The sequence below is a fragment of the Morus notabilis genome, unplaced genomic scaffold (genome assembly GCF_000414095.1).
Source record: "Morus notabilis unplaced genomic scaffold, ASM41409v2 Scaffold518, whole genome shotgun sequence".
Lineage (NCBI taxonomy): Eukaryota > Viridiplantae > Streptophyta > Magnoliopsida > Rosales > Moraceae > Morus > Morus notabilis.
Window position 1 is genome coordinate 1,269,069 of NW_010366577.1, and position 10,630 is coordinate 1,279,698.

Here is a 10,630-nt window from a genome sequence, read left to right on the forward strand (position 1 = left end):
AATGGTTTATCAAACTTTCCACTGCCCTCAAACGAGCCAAGTTCAAACAATCAAAGGCCGACTATTCCTTGTTCGTCCGATCCCAAAATGGTAAATTCACTGCTCTCCTCATTTATGTAGATGATGTCATCCTAGCAGGAAATAATCTATAAGACATTGAAGATACCAAGTCATTTTAAGGGATCAATTTAAATTAAAGGACCTTAGGCAGTTGAAGTATTTTCTAGGAATAGAAGTTGCACGATCCAACAAAGGCATCGCTCTTTCACAATGAAAGTATGCTCTTGAAATTCTTGAAGATTTTGGATATCTAGCGGCAAAACCAGTCTTTTTTCCAATGGAGCAAAACTTATCTCTCAGTAAGTTTGATGGTGACTATATTAGTGACCCTTCTTCATATCGAAGGGTTGTTGGACAACTAATTTATTTGACTATCACACGACCTGACTTGGCATATGCAGTCCATGTACTAAGTCAATTTATGGACAAACCACGAGTTCCACATTTACAAGCAGCTTATCGTGTATTGCGCTATGTGAAGCAAACACCAGGTCAAGGAATTTTTCTTCCTACAGATAGTTCAATTCAATTAAATGCCTTTTGTGATGCAGATTGGGCCAGATGTCGAGATACATGACGATCTGTTACAGGGTATTGTATATTTCTTGGAAATTCATTAATTTCCTGGAAAACCAAGAAGCAAACTACAATATTGCGATCTAGGGCAGAAGCTGAATATCGATCCAGGGTTGCAACTTGCTGGGAGATTACCTGGTTAAAGTACATCCTACAAGACTTGGGCATCCAACATTCACATCCTACCAATCTATATTGTGACAATCAAGCGGCACTGCATATTGCTTCAAACCCAGTTTTTCACGAGCGAACAAAACATATAGAAATTGATTGTCATCTTATACGGGAGAAGGTTCAAGAAGGAATGGTCAAAATGACTCACATATCCACATCACACGAGCTTGCTAACATTTTCACGAAGCCATTGAGTTCTTCACATTTTTTTACTTTACTTGGCAAGTTAGCAATTATCAATATACATTCCAAACTTGAGGGGGAGTGTTAAAGAATGAAAAGTCAATCAATGCACAAAGTCAGGGATCTTCCAATCATCTTGGTCAACTATCATCAATTCCAATTGATTTGTTTACATTTATGTAGGAGTGTGAATAGACAATGACAGTGTATATACTTTATTTTAGGATCTATATTGATGTCCGTATGGTGAATATATTTCATTCTCTTTGAATAGCAATATACAAGAAATTTATTTTTTCTTTACATCATGATCTTCAGGCTGACGAGTACTTAAAGTATGGTGTTCATGTGAATGGAAAAGTAACAAAAGTCATAAATTTGTAACTCTTGATGTCAGTATAGGGAGGGCAAGGATGGTTAGTGTTAATTTACCTGGTGGATTAGGGACCTTGGGCGTGATGAGCGGAAAGCTTTGTTCGATGAAGGTTTTTTTTTTTTTTTTTTATGAAGATCAAGCAAGTTCGCTGCTTGGGTGGTCTTGGGGATTACCATCCTTGTTGGCTAATAAGAAGGAGAACATCTGCTTATGTGAACAGCTTTGTGGGTGTTGCCTAGTCTAGTCCAGTAATATGCAGTTTTATTAAATAAATTTATTTATTTATTTATTTATTTTTGCTCTTGCATATTTATATGCCCTTCTAAAAGCACGTACTTATATATTTTTCAGTTCCGTTTTTGCTTTTTTCTTTTTCTTCTATTTTCAAATGTGAGTTATCTGAGCTGAATTAGTGTATGCTTTTCAAGTGTCTGATCAACTTCTTTTGAATTTTGTTTGACTTGAAAACTCTGTTTAGGAGACGTTTAGTTTACAGATTTAGAATCATAATTTAAAATTATTTTTAATTTATGTGTGTTTTTCATGAGAAAAAAATATTATAACAAATTATGAAATCATGATTCGAACTATGACACGAATTTTTATATTAAACACTCTCTAAAATTTCACGTAAAAAGAGAGTTTCTATGAAAAATAAAAATAAAAATAAAAATTATGAAGAGAAGTGTTCGGCTCACAAAAGTGAAATTGGGAGTTATATGATGTACTTATTCCCATTAAAAGTACTACTTTTTGGTTACAGTTAATGTGTAGTGTACACGACATTGTATAATATTTAATGAGTTTTAATATAATTTTACTACAAGGTAAAACTTAAATAAAGATAAATATGATTTCGTCGGGTATTTATAAATTTAATGGGTATAAATATTAATGATTCTTTATTTATACTGTCGGTCAATATTTTTTGATAGGTTGTGAATTTAAAGAGCAATATTATGACATCATTCTCAGAAACGACAAAATCCTCTAATGGTAACAAATCTGAGAAAGACACAATTTTGCAACGACAAAATTTAGAATATATAATAACACATTAATACATTAAATTATTAAGTGGATGCCACCATTTGATATTCTATAATCTATATATATATATATATGACTTCTTATTTAGATTTTACTTAACATTATTATTTTCTTAAACTATTGTGTATTATCTCCTCATAATTACTTATGTAATCTATATCATTTCTTATTACTTCTACTTATGATGCTTAGTCTATAAATAGAGGATGTATGAGTAAGTATTTGACTTACTAGCAATTAAACGCTGTTAAGTTAATGTTATATTTCCGGAATTTTAATATAATTTAGATGATGAGTGCTAAATAATGATAATTTTATGTTATTTAGATTTGAAATGACACCAATGAAAAGATTATTTTTGTTAAGAATTCATAATTTAGGAAAACAAATGTTACATTTTAAACATTAAAGAGGTAAAGTGTTATATAAGTGATAATTTAGGAAAATTTTTATAATTAATCTAAAAAAAAATAACAATTTAAAACTATTTTTATTGCTTTTTTTTTTCGCATCATGCTTAAAAGTTCTCCTTAAATTTGAATAACATGCTACTAGCCCACTACTAATGGTAGGATCTGACAACTCAAAAATGTTTGTCCATTGCACGGTTTATTATGCATCTACAAATTCAGGAGAAATATCAAAAAATCATAATTGATGATAATTGTTCTTGATTTTTTAATTATGGTCTATTAAAAAGCAATAACATTTATCGTTGTCACTTTTATTTATTTTTTAAAATGATAATTTTCTTTTTCCATAGCGTTTTTCTTTTGTTTTTTTTTATTGGTTGAAATCTAGAATGGCTTTCGTACATACACTTTCAAACCCTTTGGCTAAATGACAAAAAAAAAAAACCCAATCCAAAATGGATACATGACTGACAATTTACTCTACTCTCATCCAGAAGAAATGTAAACTGAGGATGAAAAATACTAGGATATAAATATAATAAATATAAATAAAAGAGAATGTCCATCTAGCCCTTATTCAAGGAGTGCAATTGTTGGGTGAAAAACACTCGGGGCATAATCCGGTACTAAACACCACATGTGAACTTATATTACAAACAAGACTCATTTTTATTGGTGGGCAGTGCTCGACATCACTGGTGTCTTATAATATTATTTTATTAGACAAGTGTAGTTGTTGCATGAACACTTTAAAATGGTAAAAACTCTTAAAAATTTAGGGGTTATTCTTTTGGAGTGTAATTTGAGTGTAGTTTTTGAGTTGAATTTGAGTTATAACTTGAGTTGAAGTTGTAACTTGAATAAAGTTGAGTAAAATTGAATAAAGTTAAAACTTAAAAGAACATGAACTTGAATAAAGTTAGAACTCGAGTTATCTTTTTTTGAGTTTTTTAGACAAAAGAACAACCCCTTAAGTACTCGACTGAACTATAAATACTCGCCGCTAAATTGCTAGATTTCTTTTACTTGCTTGTATAATCCCAAATTGAAGGGAACTCAATTTCTTGTTGAATAAACATTTTAAGGGCAAACCTGTTTTTTTATTTGTTTTTTAGATAGTAACTGAAAATCAACTATTAGAATGCCTAGTTGTTAAATATGGACCAACTTAGATAGTAAGTGATCGTCAACTATTAGAATACCTAGTTGTCAAAAATGGCAGTAAATTATGCTTCTCCCAACAAATCATATTGATGCTAGCGTTCTAATTTAGTCATTGGAATTAGCTTTCGAAAATGACTACTTGAAAGGGGTAGTGTTTCTAGTTGCTATTGATTTATATATATATATATATATATATATATATTTGTTAACAATTCTATCAGCTCAGCCAGAAGAATGTCTGCTTTCTCGCAAATAATTGGGGGATGACTGATTTTTGGCAAGAAAAATGGCCTGCTTCCACATATTTTCAGATATTATGGAGAATAGTGGCTTATGACTTGTCCAAATGGGATTTATAGGCAGCGCTATACAGAATCCTTGTAAATATTTGGATACGTATTTTGTTGTCGATATTTTGAAGATTTTGGGCGATGGAGGTGAATATATATACAGAAATCCACGTAATACTTCCCTGTATCTCTCTCGCGGAATCACGGAGTTACACTCGCACCTTTATACTTTTTGCTTGAATTACAAAACAAAAACATTCTTTTCATCAAAATATTTCATGTAAATTACGAAAAATAACCCATAAAGTGTAACTTCTCGTTTTTAAGAGTCGATTCAGATTTCACTGGTCTATATAAAATACATGTAGGGGGTACTTAAGAAAATGATACACTTAGCGAAAAAACAATGCTCTTAGCAAAATGATTTCTTAATAATTTTTTTACCTGTAACGATTTCTTAAATTTAACACAAATAGTCATGTGTGCATCACGTGATAACTTAAATTTTTTAAAAAAAAACTTACTTTATATTAAAATTTTCGCTTTATTAAAATTAAGATTATTAAAAACTATAACAGTTTGCAACTTCATTATATGCAAAATTTTCTCTTTGTTATGATTAACATTATGTGATATTAATGTTAGGAAACAAAACAGTCAAAATTGAAAGTTCAGTGATTAATATGCCAAAATTAAAGGTGTCATTTATTCAAAGTTCAAAGACTAATAGTGTTACTAAGGCCTCGTTCACTTCGCGGATTCGAGTTTTTAATTCGAGCTGAGATGTGACATTTTCTGAGAGCTTTTCATTGTAGCAGAAAAAGTTAGATGTGACATTTTCTGAGAGTCTTTTACTGTAAAAACTTAAAACTGAAAACTCAAATCGGTGAAATGAACGAAGCCTAAAACAACTCTCATTTATAAGGATCTTACTTTTAGACCTCAACACTTCGTATACGAACTGATATCATATATATGCATATGCTTAATAACCATATTTTGGTTGCGTCGTTCGTGATTTTGGCTAGCTAAATTCGACCAAGTAAATGGAAACATTGATAACAATTGATTAATAATATTTTGAAAAACAGGACAGTGAATATTCAACTCGTATTCTTTCAAAATATATATATATATATATATATTCAACTTGTATATTTTGAAAAACGGTTTAGTGACTATATTTAACTTGTTTATTTTGCTCCAAAACTTGGTGAAAACTTAATAAAGCAAGAAAAAGGTAGAGTACGTGTTGAATAATTCGAAAGTTTATTTGAATTTTAAAAAAGAGATTATCTTTTTTCTTTTTTTTCCTATCCTGATCTTATCAGGATAGATTTAGTTAGTATTTTTAGGTGTTAGTTTAAAATAAAGGACCTGCGTATACTATAATCTAGGAATTAGTTTGTTTCTATTCTGCAACAATAGCTAGACGTTCTCTATTTACATAGAATGTAATTTCCACAGTTTAATGAGAATAATTATTTTCTCAAAGAATTCTCGTCTCCGACTTTCCTGTCAAATATTATGTCAAAAATAAGGAAAAAGTGCAACATTTCCCTTTTATAATAATCACTTTTCTATTATTATTGACCTCTTTAATCATAATCACTCATTTTTTTAAGAAAAGATACACTAATGAACAAATGAGGTAATATTGGCGTCATATTAAATTTTAAGGATCAATTCTAAAAGAATTCAAAATAATATCTAAACTAATCACATCAATGCGTCCTTTTAAAAAATTTAAATTGAAGGATTCAAACCATGTGATTCGAACTATTTTTGATTTACGTGTATTTTTTGTGAGAGAAAATACTGTAGCGAACCACGAATCATGATTCGAATCAGAGAACGAATCTCTCTACCAAACGCAATGTTTTAAGTACATTAAATACATTGCAAAATGTGATTCGTACTACTAAAAAGTTCTCAAATTGTCAATGTTACTACGTAAAATACACAACCATACATTTAGAAATTAACCTTTCAAATATCAGTCTTGAAACGAATTTTACGAGATAAACCAAAATGAAGCCACAATGTGAATCAAATATTGACTACAAATAAATACCATTATGCCAATATTGGCTTAAAATCACTACAGGTTCGTTTGGTATGAGAATTCAAGTAAATGTGATTCTAATTATGATTTTAGAATCAGAACCATGATTTATGATTTTGGGTTCAAATCATTGTCTGAAATCATGATTCAGAATCATGGGTTTGAATAATCTTGAATCAAGAGGGGGGTGATTTTAGAATCATGAGTGATTCTGGTTTAAAATATCACATCAGATTATGAATCATGATTCAAAATCTTCAAAACCAAACATTGATTTTGAATCATGATTCAGAATCACTGTAAACAAACATGATTCATTGTTGGATTTTAAACCAGGATCTAAAATCATAATTCTGAATCCATCTACCAAACGAACCCTACATAATTGGGGATGAAAGTAGTAGAAAAGTTGCTAGCTAAAGAGGAAAAAAGTTGCTGCCAAAAATACCTCATAATAATTAGGAGGTCCATATTCAAATATGGCAAGGCTTATTAAATGAGATGCAGAAATTGCAAGCAACTAAAAAAACAATAAATGTAATAATAATTAATCTCAAGGGCATTTTGGTCCTCCTTCCTTAGTCTTCCAGTTGTTGTAGCAAGGGCAGACTTGCTTGTTGCCGTAAGTACCAGGAGGGACGCATAGACATTTGGCGCAACACTTTTGGCAGAAGAACATGCATGGCTTCTTGTGTGATGTTGCGGAGCAACGATATGTACACTTTGGCTTGCAATCTGCATAAATATACAAAAATATTTGTCCAACAATTATATTTTTGTTCCTTTTTTGAATAAAAATGCTTTATTATAATAGGTATAAAAATGCTTGATGATTAGACCTTTTTTTTTTTTGAATAAAAATGCTTTATATATATATACACACACCTTGAGGACGAAGCTTTCCACGACCATGGGCCTGATGCAAGGAAACACATAATAAAAATGAAAATCAGAACACATTGATGGATAATATACATAGTTTTTGCTGAATTAGACATATATTAAAGTAGTTTTAGTGACAAAATATATATAAAGACATTACCTCAGCCAAATTAGAAAATGTGACCAAAAGAAGCAGAGCAAGGACCAAGAGGAGGGAAGTGTACGGACGAGCAGCAGCCATTATTTTTTTTCTTTGGAGACTATATTCTCTAAGTCCCACACAGTTTCTGTTTGCGAATCACACGATAGATTTGATTATTTATAGAGGGAAGAAAAGGTGGGATTTTGGTTAAAAATTTAAATAGCCAAAATTAAAGGGGTAGAAAAAGGAACGAAATAGGCGAAATTTGAGGCATGAAAAGGGGGCCAAATTGTGAAAGTGACAAACCAAAATGTGAAGTATGGGATATGCAATGCATGTGAGAGATATGGTGAAACTAGGCGATGAACACGGCGGGTTTAATGTTGGGTTTGTTTTGCTTTTGCTTTTTTCGTCAACTTTTTAGGTTTTGCTTCCATCTTTTATTTTTGTCTTCTTTCCTTCTCACTATATAGGATCTTTTCCAACTGATAATACTATATTCAAATTCCTGAATTTTAGAAGGTAGCAAAACGGATCATTTTGGATTTTTCCCCCTTTTTCAGCCTTTTGTTTTAATACGAATTCTAAAATTTAAAAAAAAAAAATTGTCATTTTACACGTTACCTTTAAGATTCTAAAATGTCATCTTTGCACATTTCCCTAATTAATTTTTATGGTAGTAATATTGTAAGCAATTGCAAAAGTACGTCATTTTTCTTTTTCTTTTTTATCAACTTATGTATCACCAATTCTAGTTATTTACGATTGCATATGTAGCTAATGTAATTTCCTACCTGATTTTTCCACAAAATGTCTATTTAAACCATCCCCAATTCAAAAGAAAACATATATATATATATATATATACACACATCATTAACAGTTATCAAATTATAAAAATTTGTGAACATAGGATAGTATTTACTCAAGAAGGAAAAAAGAATGCTATGCTCGTCATCGTTTTTTGTTTTGGTAGAAACCATCATCATTTTTTATTCCAATTAACGAAGTGCTCTCATCCGGAAAAGATTTTCATTGATTTTAGTATAATGTTAGTTTTTTTTCGGTCCATCATCACTTCACATTTAGACGTAGGCATAGATGAGATGTCCTCTTTATTTTCATAATTCATAATAACAATAACAAAACAAATGGAAAAATGCTTAGAGGTGTTCAAGTTTAATAACATACAATTAATAGAAGACGAGTCTCATTTATAAGACACATATTTGAAAAACTCAATTAGTAAAAGATAAGTCCTGTTTATAAGCCTCATACATTCACACGGACCTTTTATTAGTTCTCTGTAGCTATTGTTCTAACAAAGACCATACCGAAAAAGAGTTTATTGTGTGAATACCGTACCAATATTAAGGGAAAGAATGTGGTTAGTGGTTACAAGTTGGTATAATTAATCAAATGTTTGTGTCACTTATCCGACTACACACGATAACCCAATGTGACTATGTTGTAACAAACCGTGCGCGCGGTAGAGTAGGTTTGCACATGTAAACACTTAATTTAGTTAGAAGCACATGTTGTGAAAACTTTTCTGCTAGATTTAATAATATGATATATTTGTCCTAATGCAGTACGGAATGTGTAGGATGTGAGCTAACATTGCCGTTCATTGTTAACATTTCTTTCTTTGTGCTACAACCATTTTCTTTTTCTTTTTTTAGTAAATTGTGCTTCATATACATATATATATATATATATATAATGGGTGATGGGACCACGCACCATGTGATCTTTAAGTCATATGGCACGCTAGTCAAAGTAAAGTATAACTAATATTCCATATGATAACAGTGTGGGGTTATATATATATATATATATATATATATATAATTGTTTAATAATAGTATGATTGAACCGAAGGTCCCTAGTATTACAACTTAGAAGTAACAATAAGTCGTTTATTAAGTGGCGTAGAAATGACACTCAACTAACACGTGATAACTTCGCAATGTCTTATCGCAATTCACAAGTGGAATATAGCGCATGCTTTCTTAATACAAGTTACCTATGCTAATTGTAATAAGAGAACAAACCAAGTTGTGGTTTCTTGAGCAACAGGGGGGAAAAGAGGAAGAATGGGGCAAGGCAAAATTTTTACAACTTTTCTAAGAATGACTATACTTGTGATTTAGATGGGTATGCTTTAGAAAACCATTTTTAACGCATGGTGATAAACATGTTTTTTTTTTTTTTTTTTTGTTTTAACGAAGATAAAAGTTTGAAAGTTGTCCTCGAAGAAGTTTTACCTATGATAATGGGTTATTTTGGGGATAACTAAAATTTCATTAATAAAATGCTTCAGATTCCCGCACAATTTGAAATCAGAAACAGCAAATGAGTTGTTTTTGATTTCAGATGAAAAATAGTTTCTGAATTCTTTAAAAATCTATTTTTATGTGAAAAAAAAAAGTGGGGTCCGTTCACTTCGCTGATTCGAGTTTGTAATTCGAGTTGAGATGTGATTTTATGTAAGACTTTTTTACTGTAGTAAAAAAGTTAAATGTGATTGTTTGAGAGAGTTTTTTACTGTAATAAAATTCAAATTCTAAACTCGAATTAATAAAGTGAACAGGGACGTGATTTTAGCTTTTCAAAATCTCTACTAAACGAAGTCAATATTTCATATCCAAAAACGTTTAATAAAACATGAAATGTCGTCCCCAAAAAGTACGCACCTTTAATGATAAGAATGTGCATCGTAAAAGGTCAAGTTATCGGCGCTAAATGATTGCTTTTGGACATTTACATTGCAGTCAACACCCAATGTTTTACTTTCTATTTTTCAATTTTCACCCATTAACGTGAAGATTGTTTTTCGGGTAAAATAGTTGTAAAATTATTCAACTACCACCCAACGGAGTCTGACACATTTTCATCCAAAAATCTGTCACTGATTTCAAAGTTTCAAGTCTACCAACTATGCAAATCAGAGGAGAATTCTATAATAGGTTATGAAGAGTAAAATTTAAAACGACAGATTCTTTATTAGAATTTATTAGTTTTATAGGGTGCGTTTGGAATTAGTTCCAAAATGTTTTTATTTTCTGTACGAAAATAAAAATGAAAACGTTTTTAGTTTCATTTTTGAATTATTTCTAAAAATGCGTTTGGTAGTTTTATTTAGAGATTGATTTCAGTTTTAAAAAAAACTGAAACTGCGTTTGGTGGTTTAATTTTTGAAAACATGTAATAATATATTAAATAATAATATATTAAATATATATTAAATAAATA

General features: G+C 30.4%; 1 protein-coding gene across 1 annotated transcript; it reads right to left on the bottom strand.

Moving 5' to 3' along the window:
* Positions 1-6,629: 6,629 nt before the first annotated feature.
* Positions 6,630-7,501, bottom strand: LOC21409820 (protein RSI-1). The gene is made up of 3 exons (XM_010110696.2): positions 7,394-7,501; positions 7,237-7,267; positions 6,630-7,086 (listed from the first exon to the last, which is right to left on the bottom strand). The coding sequence occupies exons 1-3, from the start codon at positions 7,472-7,474 to the stop codon at positions 6,905-6,907; spliced, it is 294 nt and encodes a 97-aa protein (XP_010108998.1). The 5' UTR covers positions 7,475-7,501; the 3' UTR covers positions 6,630-6,904.
* Positions 7,502-10,630: the final 3,129 nt, after the last annotated feature.